General features: G+C 37.8%; 1 protein-coding gene across 1 annotated transcript in view; it reads right to left on the bottom strand.

The window, feature by feature from the left end:
- LOC124383122 (receptor tyrosine-protein kinase erbB-4-like) overlaps positions 1-26,939 on the bottom strand; it is a 415,468-nt gene that overhangs the window by 130,816 nt on the left and 257,713 nt on the right. The window contains exon 4 of the mRNA XM_046845511.1: positions 2,163-2,294. Within this exon, the coding sequence (XP_046701467.1) occupies positions 2,163-2,294 (132 nt within the window). The remainder of the gene's footprint in view (positions 1-2,162; positions 2,295-26,939) is intronic.

The following is a 26,939-nucleotide window of genomic DNA, read 5'->3' as shown; positions in this document are numbered from 1 at the left end:
GCAGGACCGTCCGACGAATTTCACCAAATGGTGTAACATTGTTTCCTGTGCATATGATAAAACTCTTAAATCTTGTATCTTATATTTACATGGGGGTCATCATTAGCTTTTAACTCCAACTAAGAATCCGAAAAGAGCAATCAAAACAAAGCGTGTTACATCCGACATTGATGAAAGAGCTACACTTATTTCTAGTCATGGTTTTTAGATCTGAAGTAGAAGAAAAAATACAGAAGATTGCGCTTCCATGGCGGATTACGTGCTAGCTGAGTCGTGCTCTTTGCCATCAGGGAAAAGTCAGATCAAAGCGATCGAAAAAAGCAGCAGGTGCACTGAACACGGACCGACAGCCGGTTCAGAAGACGCCCCGGACCGATACTCTCTGATGTATAAAGGTAACACTGGGCCAATCCAATAACAGCAGACGATTCAGAGAAATCATCTCGCTCGGGTCGGTCATTAAAATGTTTACTACATTGAAATAACGCAAGAAGTGAGCTATTGCTGCTCATTAAAGCCCACACCAAAGAGTCAGACCTCACCATTCTTAATACCTCTTCACTCTTCATCATTACAAGCTGCGATCGGAGGATAATTAGTTCTTATTTTCACGCCGAGCAATGATGCAGCACTTCATAAGATTTATACTCTTCAGCAAAATCGTATCAAGCTCAGATTATATCTTCAGGTGAATTTTAAACCCTACGAACTTCAACTGGGACCAGTTTATCATATATGTTCATACAGAGAAGAGAAAAAACTTCATTCAAACCTGCAACAAGACTTTTATTTGTTTCCAGTCTCAATAAAAGCGAAATGCCGTGAATGACAGAAAACACACATCTGCTGCATTCACTTTTTCTATTGTAACTCAAAATATAATTGCTGCACACACCTGAGAAATACAGCACCTGTCAAAAGTGTGGAAACATCTAGAGTTTTATCATTTTAAAGACACATGCATGTTCCATTGTTTTCTATGCAACAAACGAAATAAAAAGCAAAAAAGAGTCCAAATTGGACATTTTTGCCTCTAACTCAAGAACTTGTGTAAGACAGAACACAGGAGAGATGTAAGCAGACTGTCTCACCCCCACAGTCAAACATGGAGGTGGAAGCTTAATGGTTTGGGGTTGCAAGGAAGGTTGGAGACTTATTCCGGAAAGTGAAAAGAATCCTGAACCAACATCCCTCCCATTCCTTACATCAGCACCAAGAAGTTCTGTCTGGACTGGAACAGACTTTAGAATGCAAAGTCTGGACGGTTATCTATCATGGAACGACCTGCCCAGTCACCACACCTAAATCCTATTGAACTGCTCTGGGATGAACTGGAGCACAAAAAAGAAATCTTCAACTAGTGCAGAAGATTTGATTCAATTCATTTTCATTTGTATTGCGCTTTTAAGAATGAACATTGTTTCAAAGCAGCTCTACACAAATAATGTGGGAAATCGAATTGAACTGAATTGAATTGAACTGGATCACAATTAAGTGAAGTGAAGAACATCTTTGGCAAGTTTTACAGGAGGACTGACAAAGTATTTCAGCTGAACGTTTGGAGAAATGAAGTGTTTTTCATGCTAAGAGAGGATTTTTTTTCAATGAGAATACAGTGGAATATCTGGACATTTATAGATTTCTTTGGTCGAAGAAAATCTCTATAGTGTTACATTAACATCCGAGTTTGTAGAATAGAAACAAAGGGAACATGCTTCTCAGAAAAACCATAAAACACGATGTTTTCGAACGTTTCACAGGCACCGTGTGTCCATAGAAAACTTGAGATATCTTTTAATGGATTAGTAAAACGATGTGGTTTTCATAACAATTTGTGGAAACAAAACAATCCAAAACTCCAAAATCTTGAAATATGATTAAACATGTTTATATATACATATATATATATATATATATATATATATATATATATATATATATATATATATATAAAATCTATGTGATTTTCTGAAAAATGCAAATATGTACATGCATGTTGCTTAGATATTCTTGTAGCGGGCCGTGTATTGATTGTAACATAACGAGAGTTTTGCCATTATTATGCTGTAGGCGACTTTAAGAACAATAAGAACATTTAGAAGAACACATATCCAACCTTCTCCCTCTGGATCTATAAAAAAAGTAAGGCTTATGGTCCTCACAAGAGTTGCTGCTGTTCGATGGCACCACCAGGTGATCGGGCCGAGCGTTCTTCACGATGTCCTGCCAGTGGATGGTGTCGGCATGGCAGAGCAACTTATTCTGGTCAACGTACACACCTCCGTGCAGGATTTCTACAAGAGGAAAATGAACAGAGCAAATGCAGTGAGTGATTAGTGTGAGCAAAGATTTCTTTACAGTTCTCTTTCATTTCCTTCCATTCCATTATTTTTTTTTTCCTTCCCCTTTCCTGCTAATAAACACTCTTTCATTTTTCTTTTTTCTTCTTTTTTTATGATTTTCTTATTGTTTTTCCCTTCTTTTCCCCTTTTTTGTCTTTTTTTAATTTTCAACATTTTCCTTATCTTTTCTTTCCTTTCCTTTCCTTTTTATTCTATTCTTTTCTTTTTTCCTTTCCTTTCTCTTTTCTAAATTTTCAACATTTTCCTTTCCTTTCCTGTTTTGTTTGTTGTTCTTTTCTTCTTTTCTTTCTCTTTCATCCATTTTAACACTTTCTTCTTCTTTCATTTTCTTTTCTTTCATTTTTCTTTTTTCCTTTCCTTTCCTTTCCTGTTTTTAAATTATTTTCTTTTTTCCTTTCCTTTCTCTTTCCTCCATTTTCAACACTTTCCTTTCCATTCCTTTTCTTTTCTTTTCTTCTTTTCCTTTCTCTTTCATCCATTTTAACACTTTCTTCTTCTTTCGTTTCTTTCCTTTTATTTTCTTTTTGTTTCCTTTCCTTTTGTTTCCTTTCCATTCTTTTAATTTTTTTTTTTTTTTCCTTTCCTTTCTCTTTCATCCATTTTCAACACTTTCCTTTCCATTCCTTTTCTTTTTCTTCCTTTTCTTTCTCTTTCCTCCATTTTCAACACTTTCCTTTCTTTTCCTTCCCATTTACGTTTCTTTCCTTTCATTTCTCCTTCCTTTTTAATTTTTATTCTCTTTCACCATTTTCAACAGTTTCCTTTCATTTCCTTTACACATATTTATTCTTTTTATTCCTTTTATTCCCTTTCATGTTTACCATTTTCAACTAGAACAGCATTTTTCTCACACAGAAATCGAAATAATCCTCTGAATATTACATACATGAAATTACATACATTTCCCTTTCTCTCTCTCTCTCTCTCGTTCTCTTTCTCTCTATCTACCTTTTTTCTATGTCGAGGTAAACATGCTGATAAGATACCAGTGATCCTGTCCCTCTGTCCACTCACTGCTTCTGACAGTTTCCACATGAACAACTTGAAGATCCATGAGACTGTAAATAATAATTTGTACTCAAGTGTCCATCAGTAAACAACCTCAACCATGATGGATCTATAATAAATGAACGTAGATAAAGTTAGCTTTGGAGTCTGGTTCCTCTCAAGGTTTCTCTGGGAGTTTTTGTTAGCTATTGTTGCCACTGGTTTTCTGATCAGGGATAAATTTACAGGCACTAATTAATAATGCTGAAGTGTATAATTGTAATCTATTTATTATAATGCTGCTTCGGGATAATGCCCGTTGTTAAAAGTGCGATACAAATAAAAATGAATTGAAGTCTTTTATTCGTTACATAATTGCCATCAAAGAGCTCAGAGCTGCTCTGTTCTGTAGAATAAAACATCGTAGCCTGGTCTGAGCCTCGGATTGGTATTTCTCTCAGTTTTCTGACTTTATTGTATTTCTTTGGGAGTCCAGACAAATCCCATAGACATCACTATTTATAGTAGGATTCATTTTCCTGTTTTTAATATTAAAAAAAAGCAAGAAGAAGGACAGAACTAATGAAAGTATTTTTTTCAGCTGCAAATCCGTTCCTGGATAACAACGCTAACAAGTTTGTAATTTAATATTTCATCATCCGAGACACGGCGTGGGCTTTCCCTGTCCCTAATACAGACCATCCAGTACACAGAGGCACACGGGTCGCTGAATATGCCGGGAAATTAATTTGTTTTCCGCCAACCAATCAGCGGAACAATGAGACGTCTCAGGTCTGAGCCAGAAGACGACATGGCACATTATTATCTGAATACTGTTCGGGAGGGAGGGCTAATCCGCACTTCTGTGGAGAAAAAGAAGGGGTAGAGAGCTTATGTCAGATTAACATTATTTACCGAGTTGGAATTCGCTCGCTCTCCAGAAGGAGATTAGCTGGTGAAACAGATGAGACGTGTTCATGACCACAGGCTAGCAGAAGCTTGATAATAGTCCAACAAAGGCTTGATTTAATTGTGCTACAGGAAGCAGTGTTATTGTGTCATTTCCCGAGCTTTGAACGATGCCAACAAACCTGTCACTCAACTCAAAGTCGAAGCTCACAAAGACAATCTGAGCAGTGACATTCACACCAAGTCCAACCAGCGGGAATGACGGGAAAATGAAGTATTTAAAGTCTTCTTTAACATTCATTTCATTTTCCCTCACTTCTTTTCCTCCTTTATTAATTTCATTTCAATGTCCTTTTCGCTCAGTTTTATCTGTTTCTGCTTCCTTCATGTTTTATATTCATATTTATTTTACATTCTTTTTCCCTTTTTCTTCATCAAATGCTATACTTTTCCTTTCCTTTCCTTTCCTTTTCTTTTCCTTTTCTTTTCCTTTCCTTTCCTTTCCTTTCCTTTCCTTTCCTTTCCTTTCCTTTCCTTTCCTTTCCTTTCCTTTCCTTTCCTTTCCTTTCCTTTCCTTTTCTTTTCCTTTCCTTTTCTTTTCCTTTCCTTTTCTTTTCCTTTCCTTTCCTTTCCTTTCCTTTTCTTTCTCTTCCTTCCTTCCTTTCTTTTCTTTTCTTTTCCTTCCTTTTCTTTCCTTTCCTCCTTTATTTTCCTTTCCTGTCCTGTCCTTTAATAGTAATCCATAATTTTCCTTTCTTTTCTTTTCTTTTCTTTTCTTTTCTTTTCTTTTCTTTTCTTTTCTTTTTCTTTATCTTACATCATTTGCCATCCTTTTAATTTCCTTTCTCTCAATTTTCAATCTATTCCTTTCCTTTCCTTTCCTTTCCTTTCCTTTCCTTTCCTTTCACTTTATTTATTTCCCTTTCATCCCTCTCTTCCTTTTTAACAACAATAAATACAAACTCAGAACAGAATTTCTCTTAAAATGACAGCGTTTCGTGTAACTATTCCATCTTTTCATCATTGTCTTCAAATTTACCCAAAAACTAAAACCTAAAACCTCTTTTGTTACTAAATAACTCATAACCTTCTTCCTTTGGATCACAGAAGGACAGATAGGGAGAAAAGAGATGCTGTAAAAGCGTTAAAAACTCCGCAGCTGCTCTGATGAGGTTCCATTCAGAGAAAACATGATGGTGATCTTTCAGAGCCTCGAGGCTTAACAATAACCCCGACAGGAAAGCAATAGCTCGTGATTTAATCATTACAGAGCTGGACACTGAAGGTTATCTCTAAACATGTTCTACTGAGGGTGATCAAAGTGTTCAGCAGCTCACTGACATCCACACAGCGCACTGCATGCTGGGAGATTCTTCTCCTCTGCTTCTGCTGCTGCTTCTCGAGGACACACTCTTCACTCATGCAAACATTCCAGTGGTCTGTTGTGTTCATGCTGAGAAACGCAGTGATGATAAAGGCTCTGTAGATGTTCAGAGGTGATGAGATGCACAAATAAACACTGAACTAAAGCACACAGCTGCTGAGTGTGTAAATACATGACTGTTTAAAATCACTGACACTGACACACACTTTACAACAACACAAAACTCTCTCACATATACACCTTTAATTTATTTACTTTCCCTTATTTTATTATTTTTATTTTTATTTCTAAATTTTCCATTTTTTTTCCAGTTTTTCCCCATTTCCTTTCCTTTCCTTTCCTTTCCTTTCCTTTCCTTTCCTTTCCTTTCCTTTCCTTTCCTTTCCTTTCCTTTCCTTTCATTTTAAAAATCCGTTTTACTTTTCCTTTCTTTTTCCTTTCTTTCTTTTTTCTTTTCATTTCTTTTCTTTTCTTTCTGTTTAATTCATGTGTATCCCATTTTTCCCACTTTTCTTTTCTTTCCTTCTTTTCTTTTCAATTTGTTATTTTTCTTTCCTTTCCTTTCTTTTAAGTATCCCATTTGTCCTTTCCTTTCCTTTCCTTCATGTGTATCCTATTTTCCTTTCATTCCTTTCTTTTCTTTCCTTTTTTTCTTTTTATTTCATGTATATCCTAATTGTTTACTTTTCCTTTCCTTTCCTTTTTCTTTTCTTTTCTTTTCCTTTCCTTCATGTGTATCCTATTTTCCTTTCATTCCTTTCTTTTCTTTTTTTTATATCTAGATTTTCCAATTTTCCCACTTCCTTTCCTTTCCTTTCCTTTCTTTCCTTTCCTTTCCTTTCCTTTCCTTTCCTTTCCTTTCCTTTCCTTTCCTTTCCTTTCCTTTCCTTTCCTTTCTTTCCTTTCTTTCCTTTCCTTTCCTTTCCTTTCCTTTCCTTTCCTTTCCTTTCCTTTCCTTTCCTTTCTTTCCTTTCCTTTCCTTTCCTTTCCTTTCTTTCCTTTCCTTTCCTTTCCTTTCCTTTCCTTTCCTTTCCTTTCCTTTCCTTTCTTTCCTTTCCTTTCCTTTCCTTTCCTTTCTTTCCTTTCCTTTCCTTTCCTTTCCTTTCCTTTCCTTTCCTTTCTTTCCTTTCCTTTCCTTTCCTTTCCTTTCCTTTCCTTTCCTTTCCTTTCCTTTCCTTTCCTTTCCTTTCCTTTTCCTTCCTTTCCTTTCCTTTCCTTTCCTTTCCTTTCCTTTCCTTTCCTTTCCTTTCCTTTCCTTTCCTTTCCTTTCCTTTCCTTTCCTTTCCTTTCCTTTCTTTCCTTTCCTTTCCTTTCCTTTCCTTTCCTTTCCTTCATGTGTATCCCATTTTTCCCCACTTTTCTTTTCTTTTCTTTCCTTTTTCTTCATGTGTATCCCATTTTTCCCCACTTTTCTTTTCTTTCCTTTCTTTTCCTTTCCTTTCCTTTCCTTTTTTCTTCATCAAATGCTATACTTTTCCTTTCTTTTAAGTATCCCATTTGTCCTTTCCTTTCCTTTCTTTTCTTTTCTATCATTTCCTTCATGTGCATCCTGTTTTCTTTTCTTTTTTTTATATCTAGATTTTCCAATTTTCCCACTTCCTTTCCTTTCCTTTCCTTTCTTTCCTTTCCTTTCCTTTCCTTTCCTTTCCTTTCCTTTCCTTTCCTTTCCTTTCCTTTCCTTTCCTTTCTTTCCTTTCCTTTCCTTTCCTTTCCTTCCTTTCCTTTCCTTCCTTTCCTTTCCTTTCCTTTCCTTTCCTTTCCTTTCCTTTCCTTCCTTTCCTTTCCTTTCCTTTCCTTTCCTTTCCTTTCCTTTCCTTTCCTTTCCTTTCCTTTCCTTTCCTTTCCTTTCCTTTCCTTCCTTTCCTTTCCTTTCCTTTCCTTTCCTTTCCTTTCCTTTCCTTTCCTTCCTTTCCTTTCCTTTCCTTTCCTTTCCTTCCTTTCCTTTCCTTTCCTTCCTTTCCTTTCCTTTCCTTTCCTTTCCTTTCCTTTCCTTTCCTTTCCTTTCCTTTCCTTTCCTTTCCTTTCCTTTCCTTTCCTTTTCTTCATGTGTATCCCATTTTTCTTTCCTTTCTTTCCTTTCTTGCCTTTCCTTTCCTTTCCTTTCCTTCATGTGTATCCCATTTTTTTTCCCTTTCTGTTCCTTTTCTTTCCTACACTGTGTGAAACGCTATCAGAGACAGTAGCACGGCTGTAAATTGTGTGCTTGTAAATTCTACATCATTTCTGTGCAGCGTTATTGCCTGGTAATCAGCGTTTAAGGTCACGAGGTCTCTCCCGTCTGCTGCTCTTTAATGTAAACCTTCTTGCGAATAAAAAGAGGAAAAAACTCTCAATTATCGCATTCAATACGCATCAAGTGCAGCAATCACACGTCCCCTGGGTGACATTCTTCTCCCTCTTCCGCTCTCACTCGCTTCCAATTAGAGCCAAGCAGCTCGCCGCTCTCTACAGCACAGCGAAGAACAATGATCACAAATAACTCAACAGGCCAAACAGATCATCGCTAAGGTCACCGCAAGGTCAAGTGCCTCTTTTGTAGAGCTGAAAGGGTGAGAATATTGTGTAGAAATAAAAGCCATTTATTCATTCACATTTTTCTTTTTGTTTTCGCTTGTTTTTATTGCTGTACTTTAAAATAAACCTAATAGATGGACCAAAGTTTGAGGATAATAAGATTCTTTGTGCTTTTTGAACATCCCATTTGACATGTTGTCCACATCTGCTGTTGTAATAACCAGGTACTGATGTAGGTGAGAAGGTGAGGAGGTCTGAGGTGCAGTCAGTGTTCACATTCATCTCAAAGGTGTTCAATAGGGTTGAGGTCAGATCTTAAAATCTGTACAGCATCCAAAGATGTTCTAAACAAATGTGTGCCTGCAACTTCGCATTAGAAGAACCACATATGTGAGATGTCCCGATACTTTTGGCCCTATGGTGTAGATAAAGAGTCTTCACTTCTTTACATTCCCTGGAACCATCCCTCTTTTTCTTTTCTTTCCTCTTTTCTTTTCTCTTCTTTCTGTCTTTTCCTTTTTTCTTGTTACCCCTTTTTTACTTCTCTTTTCTTCTCTTTGAATATAACAGTCTTTTTTGTCTTTTCTTGTCTTTTCCTTTCTTTTCTGCATATTCTATTCTTTCCTTTCCTCCATTTTCTTTTTGCTTTTAATATCTTTACTTTTCTTTTCTTTTCTTCTCTTTTCTTCGTTCTTTTCTTTCCTTTCTTTTAGATTTTGTCTTTATTTTACCCCTTTATTTTGTCTTGTCTTCTTCTTTTTTCTCTGCATGTTCCAGTCTTTCCTTTCCTATATTTTCTTCTCTTCTCTTTTCCTTTCTTTTCTTTATTCTTTTAATTTCTGATCTTTTCTTTTCTCTTTTTTATTTGGAGAAACCCAGCAACTTATTCATAACTGACAGAAAACTTCACAATGCTGCATTGCAGCATCAAGGCTCTGGTGTTCCCGGGTTGTTCCCGGGTTGTTCCTTGGTTGTTCCCAGATTGTTCCTGGCTCAGGTTTGTGTCTGTGTGTGGAGTTTTCCAAACTTGTTTTCTGAATGTTCAACTGCATATTAATCTGGTTCTCTGATTTCCTCCCATTTCCCATAAAACATATCAGGTGAATAAAACAATGCTCCCATGTGTGAATAAATGTGTGCATTTCAAGAGAAAATAGCCATGCTACAAACAGTACACACACACACACACACACACACACACACACACACACACACACACACACACACACACACAATAAAAAGTTACCTTCCACTATGTCCTCTAGTTACCAGTACTCAGCTATCTTTTCTCTCTCTCTCTCTCTCTCTCTCTCTCTCTCTCTCTCTCTCTCTGTCTCTTTCTCTCTTCACACACACACACACACACACACACACACTTTGAAATATTCGATGAAAATAGTAACCAGATGGATTGTGTCGTAGAGGAAGCGATTAGCGACACTAATATAACAATGATTCTATAATCCACCACACACACACACACACACACACACACACACACACACACACACACACAATATTACACAGCCAGTCAGTAAGACCTATTCACTAGAGAGCCATAAATTACCGTAAGTCCCTGCAATGCACTCTGACTGCCTAATGCTTAACACACACACACACACACACACACACACACACACACACACACACCAAAATTCTCTTCCTATAACCTGGAATATTTCAACTCATTTATAGTACTTAGTACTTAATTAAAACATACACTAATCAGGTGTAATATTTAAACCACTGACAGGGGAAGGGAGTAAACCTGATTAATCTGATTTAAAAAAAAAAAATCTCACCAAATCTCCACAAAATCTAGTGGGACATCTACCCAGAAGAGTGGAGCTTATTATAATCTTATGGCCAGGTGTCCTTAAACGTTTTGCCTCTTACGAGTTTATTTTATTATACAGAAATAGAAACAACCTAATAAAAACAGCAAAGAAATTATAATGAATAAATGGCTCTAATCTCCACACAATGTTCTCACCCTTTCAGCCATACAAAAGAGGCACTTGACATTGCGGTTTGGCCTGTTGAGTCAATTCTGGTCATTGTTCTTCGCTCTGATGTAAAGAGCAGCGAGCTGGCCAGCTGTGCACAAAGCCAGCTCCATGAAGATATGCTTTACACGGGAAAGTTGGAGTGAAAGATCTCCTGCTAGAGTGCTTTAACCCCTATTGAACTGCACCCCAGGCCTCGTCACCTCACCTAAACCAGTACCTGACTGCCATGTTTACATTGGAAAGCAGCAAGTGTTCTCTGCTTTCTATCTTACTAGCATTTTATCCCTGATGTCTCGATACATATTCAACAAGTGAATATATAACAAGATAAGATAAAACCATGGTTAGATGTGTTTCATCCATTATTTTTCTGAAGAACTGAACGGTCACTTTACCTCGTCATACATCATTTGCATAAAACAATGAGATGATCGCACAGCAAATGTTGCTTGAAGCAAGATGTCTTATTAAAAAATAAATAAATACAAGTGTTCAACACTTTCATACACTGGCATGTCCATGCATGAATATATGAGCAGTTAATTGAATTTTTGTAAACTTATATACATAATATATACAGTATATATATAATTTTAGTTACTTTAGTAGTTATTTTTAGTAATAGTTACTAAATATTTTAAATGCACTAAAATATAACAATTGAATTACATATACAGCATTTTTTATTTATTCTTAAGCTTTTGTGTTCAAGAAAAAAAAATAGATTTTTATATTAATATTTATAATGTTTTCGACATAAATCTAAGAGTGAACATTGAAGCATGTTTTAAATATTTATTATTATTTCCCAGAATGTGCCGTCTTCTTCATCATCATCTTTTTTTTTTTCAGCTTCCTCTTCTTGATCTTCTTCATCTCCTCCTTCTTTTTCTGCTTCTTGATCTGTTCTTCTGCTTGTTCATCTTCACCTTCTTTTTCTCATCTTCTTTTTGTTTGTCTTACCTTCTTTGTTTCTCTTCTCCTTGTTCTTCATCATCATATTGTTATTATTATTATTATTATTATTATTATTATTATTATTATTATTCAGGTAAACTGTTGTAATCTTCATATTCTTTATACAGAATCTAATTTCATGTCCTGCCATTCTAGATAAATATCTGGATTTGTGTATAATTAAACTATGAAAAGGTTAGAGGCTGCAATTCCTCAGACATTTTATAGTTACATCTTCTCTTGAACCCATTTTCAAAAAAATATTCTCATTAAGCATAAAACATCAAAAATATGAAGTGTACATAGTAACGCTCTTATTATTGATAATTGCTCTATATGAAATCTGAACAGCACTATCCTGTAATGGATGCTCATTAATAATGGTGTATTTGGGATACGAGCAGCACTGCATGCCCACTCCACTTCACAGTGCCAGTCACTATCAGCTGTTTGGCAGCGTTGGCTTGGTGACCCTGGCACGCAGGATGAGGAATGATACGTCGGCCTGAGCCAAGTCTTACTGCCTCAGCCAGACAAAACACAAGATCCGCTTCCCATCCATCAAACCCCAAGCTCTGTGTTATGTATCTGTGGTTTTTTGACGCTGCGTTACCAAGGAGATGTGGATGTGTAAAAAAATATTTAACGTATATATATATATATATATATATACAGTGGAACCTCGGGTTACGAACGCCCCGGCATACGTATAATTCAGGTTACGAATCGCAGTTCATAAAAAATGTTGCCTCTAGTTACGAGAAATTTTTTAGGATACGAGCGTAGCGCACGGAAAATCGCAGGCAGGTTAGTTTTTACGATCGCCACGTGCTCTCGCTGCGCTCTCGTGCAGCACATACACATCCGCTCGTCGCTCTAACAGTGTGGAATTACTGAACTTTAAATACTGTACGTATTCCTATCACCATGCCGCCAACAAAGAAGCCTGATGGAAAATCTCCTTCCAAACAATAACTCTCCTCCTCCCGCTTCTACGGACGTCGTCTCCATCATGCACGCAGCGAGACTTCTTAAAGGTAAGGTACCATTTAAAGATTTATTTTTTATATGTTTATATGTTTTTATATGATGCGATTTCAATATAACATGTTAAAAGTAAATAATATTAGTGAATATTGGCGTTATTTTTTTTAGAAACACTTTTTGGGTGTCCAGAACGAATTACCAAGTTTCTATTCATTCTTATGGGAAAATTTGTATCGGGATACGAGCTTTTCAGGTTAAGAGTAAAGTGATGGAACCAATTAAACTCGTAACCCGAGGTTCCACTGTATATATATATATATATATATATATATATATATATATATACTATATGAATCTCCTCCATGTTCCATAGAGCGCAGCTGCTCCTCCAACTAAGAGCTCCAAAAAACTTTTGTGTTTGTAAAAACTGGAAAAAGTGTCTGAAGTGAACTGCCAGATGTTAAGCGGTTCTTCTCTACTCATGGTAGGGTAACCAAACACACAGACAGTACACAACAAAAAAGAAAGTACTAGAGAGAGTCGTCTCAAAGTTTCATAGAAATGATTGAAACTGGACATAAAACGCTAAAGAAATTAATAGTGCTAGCATTAGCCGCTAGGCACTTCCTGGTTAGCAGGTAATGCTAGCGCTTTGGATTCTTTAGCGTTTTCATGCATGTGCAAAACAAATCGTATTTCCGCTACGGAGTGAGACTGCGCTAACTATAATTTCTTTTTTATACCCCTGGCATTGTTGTGTATGTTTTCAAGTTTAATAATGATAATAATAATAATAATAATTGGTACGAATATGTGTACCATTTCACCCTATATATATATATATATATATATATATATATATATATATATATATATATATATATATATATATAAACACAATGTTAGGGGAAGTAATAATCATTCTTTCAAGACAGTGTTGGTAAAATGTTGCGGTATGCGATGGACAATACGATAGGACTTAATGCCATGCCTTTACTAGAAAATAAGAAACCCTGAGGCATGTTGGAGAATCCCTCAATTCAGTCTTTGATTATATTTGCATGAAATCACCCCCCCACCCCCGAAATCTTTGATTCCTTAAGCATTGTGATGAGTTGATTTTTAAAGACAGATAGACAGATACACCCCTCTGTCTAATACCAATAGCTTTAGTTCCTGATGCCATATCAATAGTAATGATATTTTAATTCCATTCTGCTATTGACCAACTCTGGATTTATTTAGCAATTAAATTGATGGTTATGTTCACATCAGGGTTGCTATGTATTGTATTGATTCAAATCCATTGACGGTTAATAAAATCCCGTAGAGATTGACAGCCCTCAAGGAAATGCTTTTTTTTCTTCTTTTACATATTTTTTTTATTAGCTGTTCAGCTGTTTGACCTTTCGAATATTTTAAGCAAACTCTCAAACCAAATATATTAATACTCTTGAGAGTAGTACTTGACAGTAATGCCCAGGATGGGAAGTTGGAGTAAATGTAAATATTTGATTATAAAATTAAAAAAAGAGGCTGCTGACTAAAATATTGGATGCCATATTGGAAACAATACATGATAAAACCTTTAACATTTGAGCGAAAAAGATCCAGATTAGAAATGCATGCATTTCATTACTACATTAGTAATGCCACGGAGCGTATAATGGTTTAAGCTTCAAAGAAAAAAAAACAAGCACAAATGGTGGTATCAAAAAGTTTTGAGAATAATAGTGTTAACTGGTGCAATTCTGACCACATGAGGTACCATGTCTGCGATTTAATCACAGACAGCAAGTTAGAACAAAGAGCAAAGTGAAATTCTGCGTGAAATTAGGCAAATCTGCCACAGAGACGTTTGACGCGACATATGTTTGACGTGGCAATGCTGCAACGAGTCGTTCGAGTTGCTTCGAGCGACAGGCGTGCTTCAAGAGCTTATAAACATCACCGGAAGACGACGAGAGATCAGGAAGACCTTCAGTGAGCTTCAACCTTTAACACCTGAAAATGTCGAGACCATTCAGTAACTTGTGCATGATGATCGTCTACATGTTCTCACTTTCGCACCTACCTGTTACAGAAATCATGCAAGAACCAATGTGCATGATGATGTACTCAATAACCTTCATTACCTCGGCTTGCTGTGACCTCAGCTACAACGACCAGGCCCTCAAGTGCCTCAAGTGACACTTACTTTAGTTCTTGGCTCTATGTTCTTTTATGTAGCTCTATGTTGTGTGATGTAGCTCTAAGTTGTTTAATGTAACACCAGGGTTCTGGAGAAAAGTTGTCACAGTTTCACTGTGTACTGCGTCAGCTACATATGGTTGAAATGACAATAAAAGGTTCTTGACTTGACACACACCCACACACACATTCATGAACTCTAATTCTAAATCAAACCTGCAACCACAGTAATGCCACCGAGAGTGAACCTGGGTATCAACAGTAATAGACCTATCAACTTACAATCATACAGTTGTGCCATTGTGTAGACCCCACAACCCCAATTGAAACAGGAAGCCAATACTACATCTTGCGTCCTAATGTACTCCAATGTTGCTGCACAAATTTGTGAATTCCTTTCAAGTCCAGCCTGCATGACTCAATATATGAAAGTAGAGATTAAAATTCCCAAAATGTATGCCTATACTTAATCTCATATCCATCAATACAGTGTTTTTTCTTTTGCATTCCAGACACATGAAGGCATGGATTTTGAAAGTCAATATATAAGGCCATAAATAAAAGATCAGAAGTAAAAAAAGCAGCAGACACAACATGACAGCAGACATAACACATCCAAATTTAGCAGAAAGTATGAGTGCTTATGGGGTGAAAGTGAATGAATGACTATGACTAAACCCTGACTCGAACACTGGCACGGTAAATAATGTGGTGTAATCAATGCTGTGAGCTTACAGAGCGTCTTACAATGGCGCGTTCAGCCGTCACCCTGGCAGCGGAGCATGCCAGATTACATAAACAGCCTCATAAAATCATTAAAACCATAAACCCGTCGCCATTAGCGCGACTCATTCGAATAAGGGGAGTGTGAAATGGAAACGCATCTCAGGCCTAATCTTAGCCACGACACAGAGGCACTTAAACGATTGTCTTTCCATTAATATCTCACCCAAGGTCAGAGGAGAGATCGCCTCTCATAAATCTGTAGGAGTAAAAGTGGTGCTTTTTTTTTCTTGCCTACTTTTTTTTAACAGTCCCAGCACTTCCCTAGGAATAAAACCCAGGCAGACTCCATTATAATGTGATTGCACTTTTATGTTTTTAACTACTGACCTGAAAAGAACAACGGCACTCGTTTAACTGTGGCAAATGCCTTTTTAAGACCATCGCTCCACTGGGAACTCTGGAAAACGTGTGCATATGTGTGTATGTAAGGCAAAACGGCGCTGTTACAAGAACAGGGAACATCTAGACGATGCAAAAATGCATTCCGAACAAGACAATGGCGAGCACAAATACCAGGACGAAATCCATGAGATCAGCATTAAAGGTGTATATTATTGCTAGGGTTTATACAGTAAATATACACTACATTGAAAAAGGTTTTTGGACACCTGGCCATAAGAACATCATATTCCACATTTAGCCTCTATTTTCTGATATAATAACCTCCACTCTTCTAAGAAGATGTTCCACTAGATTTTGTGAAGATTTGCACTCATTCAGTTACAAGGTTAGTAAAGTCAGGTAGTGATGTGGGTGAGGTGAGGAGGCCTGTGGTGCAGGAGCTCTATAGCAGGAGATCTTCCAATCCAGCCCATGTAAACCAGATCTACATAGAGCCGAATCTGTGCACTTTGTGTCATGTTGAATAGGTTTGGGTCTCCGAGTGTAGGTAAAGTTTTATTCTACCACATCCGAAGACGTCCTAAACAACTGTGTGCCTCCAACTTTGTGGAAACAGTGTGGGAAGAACCACACATGGCTAGAAAAGTCAGGTGCTCCAATACTTTTGTCTATATAATGTAGACACAGAAATACCAGAACAATGCTTGATCTAGCACTACACCTAATTATCTGTAAAAGCACAGCATCTGAAATTTGGCTTTTAGATTGTTTACTGGATCTTCATTAGAGGAACTCATAAAAAATGTCAACTCCTTGTATAAAATTCCTCGCAACCACAACGGTACAATGCAATACTGTTTGGTGAATGTAATAGAATAGAATAGCCTTTATTTGTCACATATACATTACAGCACAGTGAAATTTGTTCTTTGCATATACCAGTTTTGCTTGGAAACTGGGGTCAGATTGCAGGGTCGGCCATGATACGGCGCCCCTGGAGCACAGAGGGTTAAGGGCCTTGCTCAAGGGCCCAAGAGTGGCAGCTTGGCAATACCGGGGCTTGAACCCCGACCTTCCGATCAGTATTCCAGCACCTTAACCACTGGAGCTACCACTCCCCTATATATATGTAAATCATGTAAATAAATGTAAATCTAATCGCACTGATTTATTTAGTAGTACACAAACCATGCACTTGAGTTATAGTGGAGATACACGAGGTAAAAGTGTCACTTTTACTTGAGTCAAAGTACCAAAGCATTTGCTTTCAAATGAACTTAAGTATCCACTGATGATTTATTATGGCTATAATAGTCTCATTATCATGAACCAAATCTATTAATAGAGTGATATTAATTATAAAAACACTGAGTGATTTCTATCAAATGGGCCCAAATCCTTATTTTTTAACTCTTTAAAGGCCACAGGTGTTAATGTTTCCCTAGTGGTCTAGTGGTTAGGATGCGGCGCTCTAACCGCTGCGGCCCAGGTTCGATCCCCGGTCAGGGAACCAACCCCAGCCATTAGGGTTGCACAAGCCAGTGCACTCTTAGTGCTGGTCCCAAGCCCGGATAAATGGGGAGGGTTGTGTTAGGAAGGGCATCCAGCGTAAAAACATGTGCCAAATCGAAACATGCATATGATCCGCTGTAGCGACCCCTAATGGGAGAAGTCGATAGAAAGAAGAAAGGCCACAGGGCTGAGTTCTGCTTGCTGTTGAACTGATGCTGAACTGCATGTTGGTGGTAAATAGATACCACAAAGCGCCAATCAAAACAAGTTTAAAACAGAGCGCGTTTGAATCCGATCGGTGACTTACTGCGTGTTTGACCAGTTACGTTTTTTCCTTCTATAAATAAAAAGGAATGTATTAAATAAAAAGGAATGTACGAGTAAAAAGTGAGATATTTGACTTTGAAACGTAGTGAAGTTGAAGTAAAAGCTGAAAAATCGAATATATTTGAGTAATGTATTTATACGTGAAAAGCTACTTAGGTACAGTAAATTATATTTACTTTGTTACTGCTGTTTTCTGCGTAAGAATTCAAAAATTCAGTCAGTCAGACATCTTGTACTTGTCCATGCTAGCTAGTGTCTATCGTATAAGCAGCTAGGTGTGTTTTACACAACCTTGCTTTTAACTCCTGTAATGCACACCTGGTCGAAGATGATCCCTAACATATACGACAGGCTTTCACAGTAGAACACCATATGACACGCCGGATTCATCTGCACAAATATATCTGCACCAAGGACCCTCTGCGCATTGTTCGAAATGTCATTGGGGCTCATGAGTGCCTACCGACAGCGGAAGGACAAAGACAGTAATAACTCTCGAAAAGGAACGCGAGGAGGAAAATAAATATGCGAGACAGCAAAACGTGGAAATAAATCTCATCCAAATCCCGCCAAGGTTGACACAAATAAAAAAGGAACACCAAATAAAATGAGGGTGGTGAAAAATAGGAACACTTTCGGCCCGCGGAGGGCAGGTTTTATTGGCAAATGTCACGGTCGGTATGTGAAATATAAGCTGCGTAAGGTCATCGCTGCGTCCTGGAACTGTGTCGATATTTCCGCATGGACTTGTATAAGGTATGCATGTCCATATATGAAGAAATAAACTGATCTACTGTACAACTCCTAAAGGTTGGTCTTAATGTGAGAAAAAAGTGTCTGGAGACATTTTGGATTGACATTAGTGGGTCCAAACAGATCATTACCCATAATTCCAGCCTGCCTCTGTGGATTTCTGGCTTCCTCATAGTGGTAATTGCGTTTCTTTCTGAGAAATGATTCTGATTAAAGACTTATAGAAAGCAGGGAGCATTTAGATATTGATTTGCAGGTGGGAGAAAAAGAGAGAACAGGAAGAAGACCTCTCTCTTTCCTCTCTTCAGATCTCCCTGATTCATCCTGATGCCCTACCGATGAATTGGAGACCACTCTGTGCTCAGGATGGTTCCACCATAACAGCTTAAAGATCCATGAAGTTTCTGAGCAACTTAAAATTTTTGAGATGGAATGAGTACTGGAATTTATATCAACAGTCTGCTACAATGTGGACCACAGGTTGCATGAAGACCCTATCACTGAACAGCACACGTCAACAATTAGGGAAGTTTAAAAGATATTTGACTTTAAAACTGTAGTGAAGTAAAAGTTTCCCACATGGAAATACTTCAAAAAGTAGAGTTACGCAAAAAAAAGCCTCTTAATTACATTAATGAAATACGTTTACTTCTGCTTTCGACTCTGGTTCCTCTCATGGTTTCTTCCTGATGCCAAAATTCATTGCACCCACAGTGAGGGGGAACATAGACTTAGATTTACACATCATTTACTGATCCCGTGAGGTGAGTTATTGCGTTACAACAGCAGTTTACACAAACAGTAGTGTGTGTGTATGTGTGTGTGTGTGTGTGTGTGTGTGTGTGTGTGTGTGTGTGTGTGTGCATGTGGGTGTTTGTGTGTGTGTGTGCACGCGCGTGTGGGTGTGAGCGTTTGTGTGTGTGTATGTGTATATGTGTGTGTGTGGGTATGTGTGTGTGTGTGCACGTGCGCGTGTGGGTGTGTGTTTGTGTCGGGGGGGTAATTAAATCATTATAATTATTATTTTAACTTATATAAACAAATACAATAAAAAACAGGGTGCAAATGGCAATTCAAAAAGAAAAGAAAACAGAGAGAGAAAAGACAAACATGAAAAGATAGAGCTTTCCTTTTTCAGAAAGACAGTCTCCTTCCTTGCTAATGACCTTCATCTTTCTATCTAGTGGAAGTTTTGGAAGGGTAAATCTTGAATATTCTTCTTCTTGATACACGCTGGTGATGTTGAGTTCGGGATTCCTGCGCGCATGCTTAGCGGCCAACGCAGCGCTAATGAAAACAGCAGTACTGGGCTGAGGGAGAGACGGGAAGACAGAGAGAGCAGTGCCGGGTGCTATCTGTCAAGGGACGTTTTAGAGAACATGCGTATCGGGGGGATTATGGGCCTCGCTGCTGCATTCCAATGAGAAAACACTATCGCTTGGCCTGAATACCGATCGCTGCTCGGCGGAAGGGCGAAGGGGTCTCGTCCTGGCCGAGGTCAGGGGCCTAATGCTCCGTTTCCGAGAGCTGAATGCAGAGACATCCTGCTACCAATTTATAAGGATTAGAGAGTGCAGAAGTAAGAGTGAATAGGGGTATGTGGGGGTGGAAAGGGGAGAAGGGGAGGGGGGTTGCCCAAAGGCATGAGACATGGATAATAATGTTCGCATGCAAGCTTACAGTTTATTAAATTTTTTATATAATAAAGATAATATTGCATATATACATGTGTGTGTGTGTGTGTGTGTGTGTGTGTGTGTGTGTGTGTGTGTGTGCATATGTGTTTGTCCCTGCCACTCTCACCTCTGTCTATAGCCGTGAGCAAATTCCAGCTTCATCCCAGAGTATCATTAAAAGCTAATGGGAGACATGCAAGGAATTTTAATGTCAATGAATAATCCAAACACGGATTCGAACACACCCGCTGATCTGTCACGGGCGCCAGGAGCTGATGTTTTAATTCAGCAAAGCAGAAAGCAGGTCAGGGTAGAAACCCAGCTGTAACTATATGGATCAGGCTGCTGTGTTAGAAAAACAGATCTAAGAATCTCCGATTTTCTCTCTCACACACACACACACACACACACACACACACACACACACACACACACACACACACACACATGCACACACACACTGTATGTGACCCTGAGATTTGTTAATGGAATATTTAAGAAAAATAATCTAATTAACACTGAAAGTAAAAAAAAAAAATCAAAAATCAAAAAAGAAAGCGAGATCTTCTTCTGGGAAGATGTTACACTAGATGTTGTGGAGATTTGTTCTATTTTTTTTTTTTTTACTTTAGGTTGGTTAAGTCAGGTGCTGATGTAGGTGATGTGGGGAGATCTTGGGTAAAGTCAGTGCTCACATTCATTCTGAAGGTGTTCAGTAGGATTTAGAGCTCTATAGCAGAAGATCTTCCAATCCAACCCATGTAAAGTGTATCTTCATGGAGCTGGATTTGTGTCATGCTGAACAGGTTTGGGTCTCCTAGATTAGGTGAAGAAAACATTTCATGAGGCATCCAAATACTTTTAATACAGTTGGTTGACACCAGTTTTATGGTGAACGTATGGAGAAGAACCACATACAGCTGGAAAATACTTTTGTCCATATAGTGTAGATGCAGAGTAGGAAAAAGCTTTTAGATGTTTGTAGTCTGTTTGAAGCATCACAACAAATGATCTTTATTGTAACGAAGTCGAGATTCGGTCCTTCACTCTTCATTCAGACATTCAGTGATTTTGGTTTAGAAACTTCATTAGAAGTTAAAACTAGAACTTCAACACACTGTATATAATTCCATGAAAATACTTTTCTTTCCTTTTTTTCTTTTCTTTTGTTTTTGATTTTCTTTTCTTTTCTTTTTTTCTTTTTTCTTTTCCTTTACTTTTTCTTTTCTTTACTTATTCCATTTCTTTTCTTTTCTTTTTTACTTTCTTTTCTTTCCCTTTTCTTTTCCCTTTTCTTTTTTTTTTTTCCTTTCCTTTCTGCATATTTAATGTTTTCTTTACTTTCTTTTCATTTGCATCTTATTTCTTTTCTTTTCCTCTTTTCTTTCCTTTTCTTTTCTTTTCTTTCTTTTTTCTTTTCTTTTCTTTTTCCCTTTTCTTTTTTCTTTTCTTTACTTATCCTATTTCTTTTCTTTTCTGCATATTCAATTTTCCTTTTCTTTTCTTTCCTTTTTTCCCTTTTCTTTTCTTTTCTTTTCTTTTCTTTTTCCCTTTTCTTTTCTTTTTTCTTTACTTTCCCATTTCTTTTCTTTCCTTTCCTTTTCTTCTCTTTTCTTTTCTTTTCTTTTCTTTTCTGCATAATAAAAATTTCCTTTCCTTTCCTTTTTCTTTGCCCCTTATCTTTTCTCTTCTCTTCTCTTCTCTTCTCTTCTCTTCTCTTCTCTCTCTTCTCTTCTCTTCTTCTCTTCTTCTCTTCTCTGCATATTCCATTTCTGTTTTATTGTATCTTATTTGTATTCATTTATTTTATTTGTCTCTATTTACTGAAGAAGATGTTACACTAGATTTTCAGGAGATTTGTGCACATTCAGCCACAAGACTGTAAGAAAAACACATACTGGTGAAAAACTGCTGTTTGTATTTACCCTGTTATGGAGCTTTTTAGCTTCCATTTGCACGGCCTTCACTTCAGGCTACTTCCTGTTCCTGATTGTTTTTTGTTTTTTTTTCTTTTACTTACTATAAGTGAAAAACTGAGTCATGGTTTAAACACAAGGCCCTTTGCGCTCTCAAATTCCCACGTCTGAAACTAGTGTTTGAAGCCAGGAGTTATGTTTTAATCATTTAAATTCTTAATGATGACACTGAATCTATTATTAATGAGCGTGGCTCCTCCGGTGTACTCGACTTGGCGAGCGAAGGCAGGAATGTTCCACTCTCTTCATTTGATCTTTACATAACTCTCCCCTTTTTTTTATAAAAAAAAAACATCCAAACCATAGAGCGTGGCCCTTGTGGCCCTTGAAATGAATTCTTCCGCTTTTTAACTTTATTTCCCAAGGCTTTCTTTCTCTCTCTTTTTGTTCTTCACAACTCCTGCTTGCTTTTATCTTCATCCAAGTGGAAAAAAACACGTGTTAATCTTCGGTTAGTGTCCATTAAATGCACCGCTCAGACCTCGCTCGAACACTTCCGCCTGTTTTCACATGAAATCCTCGGACGTCTTCGTTCCGCGCTGATGCTGCAATCCGGGCTGCGGATTTGCTTTCGCGTTTCAAAGCGAGGTCCATTTAGAAGGGTTCAATTGGAGGTTATTTTTACACAAAGACCTTTTATTAAACGCTGTGTTATTACCGATCGCGATGTGTTAATGCGGAGAAACTAAAAAAATGTGCCGCTTTAAGTTTTCTTTGGGAACTGTTTATAAACAAGCACTAGAAGTTTGTGGACACCTCACCATTAGATCTGCATCTTTTTTAACATCCCATTTCACATTAAGTCTCTGTTTACTGTTAAAATAACCTCCACTCTTCTGGGAAGACGTCCCACTAGATTTTCTACTTACTGGTTAGCGGCTAAGGCTAGCGCTATGGATCCTTTTTAGCGGTTTCATGTGTCTTTATTTTTGCTGATAATTGTTAACTAAATGTATTGTTCATGTTGATAAAATTAGTTTCTTCTGGGTTTTGTAATGTTTTTAATTTCTCTTTGTTGAACATGTTTATGTCTGTGTCTTTAAAAACCCGGCGCTCTCCAGACAGGTGTTATTTGAGAAAGAACGTGACAGCGCGTAATGCAGAAGTGCAGTATTACCCTGATTCACATGGAGGGAGAGTTTCGTTTTGCTCACTGTAAAGAGTTTGGGAAGAAGGGAACCATATACCTTCATTTCAACACACTTGTGGACCTCGTGTGTAACACATGCATGTGCTAAACTAATCGTATTTCCAGTACGGAGCGAGCAGCCGCAGTAACACAGCTTCTCCCATTAGGGGTCGCCACAGCGGATCATCTGTCTCAATACCCCCCCTGTCCTCTACATCTGCCTCTTTCACACCAACTACCTGCATGTCTTCCCTCATCACATCCATAAACCTCCTCCTTGGTCTTCCTCTTTTCCTGCTACCTGGTGGCTCCATCCTCAGCATTCTCCTACTGATATACCCCATGTCCCTCCTCTGCACATGTTCAAACCATCTCAATCTCGCCTCCCTCACCTTGTCTCCAAAACATCATACATGGGCTGTCCCTCTAATAAACTCATTTCTAAAACTATAGTTTCTAAAACTATATATATATATATACACAGTACACATGCACTTCCATTACCATTCATTTATTCACAGGGTCAAATGTCTTTATTAATAAAGACTTGCAAAATGCTGTAATTTGCCATCAATGCATTATGATGTTTTTTTTTATATTCCCATGTGTCTTCATTATTGAGAAACCAGTCAGCAAAACGAGAGAAGTAAACAACTGCAGGCCAGCAAGCTGCGAAACAGTGGAGCAAATCTGGCTGCCGTTTTATTGTTTGAAACAATGTGCCATTTTCTCTGAAGCTTAATTAACAGGCACCTGTTTCAGCCCTGTGGAAATGCAGACGTTCTGTTTCGGCTGATTCACACAGAAATGCCACTTTTTCTCTCTTTGTTAAGCGTGAGCATATTTGCCCTGCTGAAAGCTAAGCTCGCGGATAAGAGGGACGCCGCTGACATTGGTATCACCCTTTCCGATTGGACAACCTCGCTTTTTACGCCGCTGCTTACTGCGGCGTTACGGCGCCACCGAAAGATTAATAACGCGGCGCAGAGAACGCAGATACGCAGCTCGGATGTCCTTCAGATGAGCATCATCACAGCCCTCCTAGCCAGCCAACACGCCTCAAAGAGTGAAATATTGAGTATGACACAAGCGTAATTGCATAGGAAGTAATCAATTAGACACACAATTGGAAGCAACCCAGGGTCTGGAATCTGCCGAGTGGAAGATGGAAATGAGTGTTGTACAGAAATCAGCAAAAGTCAATTTCTCTTTCTCCAGTTGTGCTTAGCCAAAGAAATCAGAGCCAAGCCAGTGATACAGAAAGAGAGAGAGTAGACTGGAAAAGATTGAGAGCGATGAAAAAGATATTAAGAATGTACCTTTTAATGTGCACTGAAAGAAAGAACAGTGGGCTATAAGATCCAATTACTTATATATTACACCTACAGTCACAGACTACGTTTCCCACATGCCACTGCAGCTAATGAATCGTGTCACATACATGTTTTTAGACCTGTTTTATATTTGATGGTCAGTGGTGGTCTAGTGGTTAGGATGCGCGCTCACCGTTGTGGCCCGGGTTCAATCCCGGTCAGGGAACCAACCCCAGCCATTAGGGTTGCACAAGCCTTAGTGCCGGTCCCAAGCCCGGATAAATGGGGATTGTTGCGTTAGGAAGGGCATCCAGCGTAAAAATGTGCCAAATCAAATATGCTGAATGACACATGGAGATGACAGCAATTTCTGTATCTCATTTCTTTTTTGTGCTCTCTATCTTGCCAATGATCAGGTTTTAGGAATATGTTCAAGTTTACACCTATTTTTATTTTGTAGTTTGGTTCAAAATATATATTTAGAATTTATATTTGCATATATATATATATATATATATATATATATATATATATATATATATATATATATATATATATATATATATTACATTTAGGTCATCTGGCAGACACTCATATCCAGAGTAACTTACAAAAATGCCTTGAAAGCGTCATTAACACAGACTAAGAACACAATTAATCTAAAACAGTGTTCGGAGACGGACAAAGGTTTGTGAACAACTGACCATAAGATTGATTTGTGCTTCTTTTTGAACATCCCATTCCTTATTTAGTCCCCATTTTCTGCTATAATAACAAATCACCTGCTCTTCTGGAAAGATGTTCCATTAGATTTTGTGGAGATTTGTAAGATCTCATTCAGCTACAAGGGTGTTAGTAAAGTCAGATACTGATGTAGGTGAGGTGAGGAGGCCTCGGGTGCAGACAGCGTAATAAATAAATAGATAGATAGCTAGATAGATAGCTAGATAGATAGATAGATAGATAGATAGATAGATAGATAGATAGATAGATAGATAGATAGATAGATAGACAGACAGACAGACAGACAGACAGACAGACAGACAGAAATATATACACAGACAGACAGACAGACAGACAGACAGACAGACAGACAGACAGAAATATATACACAGACAGACAGACAGATAGATAGAAATATATACACAGACAGACAAACAGACAGACAGACAGACAGACAGATAGATAGATAGATAGATAGATAGATAGATAGATAGATAGATAGATAGATAGATAGATAGATAGATAGATAGATAGATAGATAGATAGAAATATATACACAGTCAGACAGACAGACAGACAGACAGACAGACAGACAGACAGACAGATAGATAGATAGATAGAAATATATACACAGTCAGACAGACAGACAGACAGACAGACAGACAGACAGACAGACAGACAGACAGACAGACAGACAGACAGATAGATAGATAGATAGATAGATAGATAGATAGATAGATAGATAGACAGATAATTGATATAGATGGTCCCCATGTTAAGTGCGGTATGCGTTTTTTTAAACATCGCATTCCACTTTTAGTCCCGATTTGCTCTTATAATTCCCTCCACACCTTTGGGAAGATGTGAAGAAGTGTTCACGTAAAGAATATGTTCATGGAGTGTTCTTTGTGCTCCAGGGTATTGTCATGCTGGAACAGGTTTGGGTCTGCTAGTTCAAGTAAAGGGAATGCTTCATGCTACTGCATCCAAAGACGTCCTTTACAACTGTGTGCCTTCATTTGTTTCCTCCCCATGTCTCCTTTTCATAGCCCAAAAGTTCTTGAAGGTGGCATGTGGGCATCAGAAGGCTTTAGGGATGTCGAATATGCTTGTGCACATAGGAAATATTATAGGAAATAATCGTCACTGCAATAAGAGAAACTCTGTTTCGCATCAGGTCATGTCCCACTACACTAAGGTATATTATTTTCCTACATTACCACCACATGCGCAATATTCCTTACTTTTATTGCTAATATCAGCGCTGTTATTATTTTCCGTCGTTTTTATTTATTTATTTATTTAGCGTGGTGTTCGTGTTAGTCCTTCTTTCCCTTAAGCTTCACCCATATCGCTCTGTATACTGTGCAGTCATGACAATAAAGCAAAGGAAAAAATATAAGATAGAAAAACAGACTCAAGAGACCGGTGAGGACATGCTATAGACAGAAGATAAAAACCAATAAAGAGGAAGGATGAGTAGAATGAGATATTGGAAGAACAATGAAAGAATTGAGAGAAAGCAAGAAGAAAAGAAAGAATAACATAATGACAGTGAAGGAAATAGAAAATGGAGGATAGAACAGAAACAGGAAAAGGAAAGGTGGAGAAAGAAGGAAAGTGGCAAAAGAAAGGCTTGTACTCATCCTTAGCTTAGAAAAGCTGCACTTTTATCTATTTATTTCTCTTTTTTTGTCTTCTTTCCCATGTGCTGTTCTTCCACAGCAGCTTCACGAAACACTGCACACACCTCATCGAGGTTAATGCACCATTATTGAGATTTTCTCCTTGAACAGGCCTGAGCACTTTGAAAAACATAATGTGCTGTAAGATCTGTAAGTGTGTGTGTGTGTGTGTGTGTGTGTTCCTATAAATATAAAGGCGTGTTTCCTGGCCAAGTCGTTCAGTATTAAAGATGGACTTTTCTCCAACAGACACTGGAAGAACAGAACAGTAAAATGGTTGTTAGAACATCAAATGTTTGAATTGTTAAATGAAAAAAATGACTTTTTTTAATAGATGAAAAAAGACATGATTCCTCTCAGAACGCAACAAAAAAACCGACGCTATGGGAAACCTGTTCAATTTTTTTCATTCCACTT

This window comes from Silurus meridionalis, chromosome 3, assembly GCF_014805685.1.
Source record: "Silurus meridionalis isolate SWU-2019-XX chromosome 3, ASM1480568v1, whole genome shotgun sequence".
Taxonomy (NCBI): Eukaryota; Metazoa; Chordata; class Actinopteri; order Siluriformes; family Siluridae; genus Silurus; species Silurus meridionalis.
This window is presented reverse-complemented; position numbering and strand designations above follow the sequence as displayed.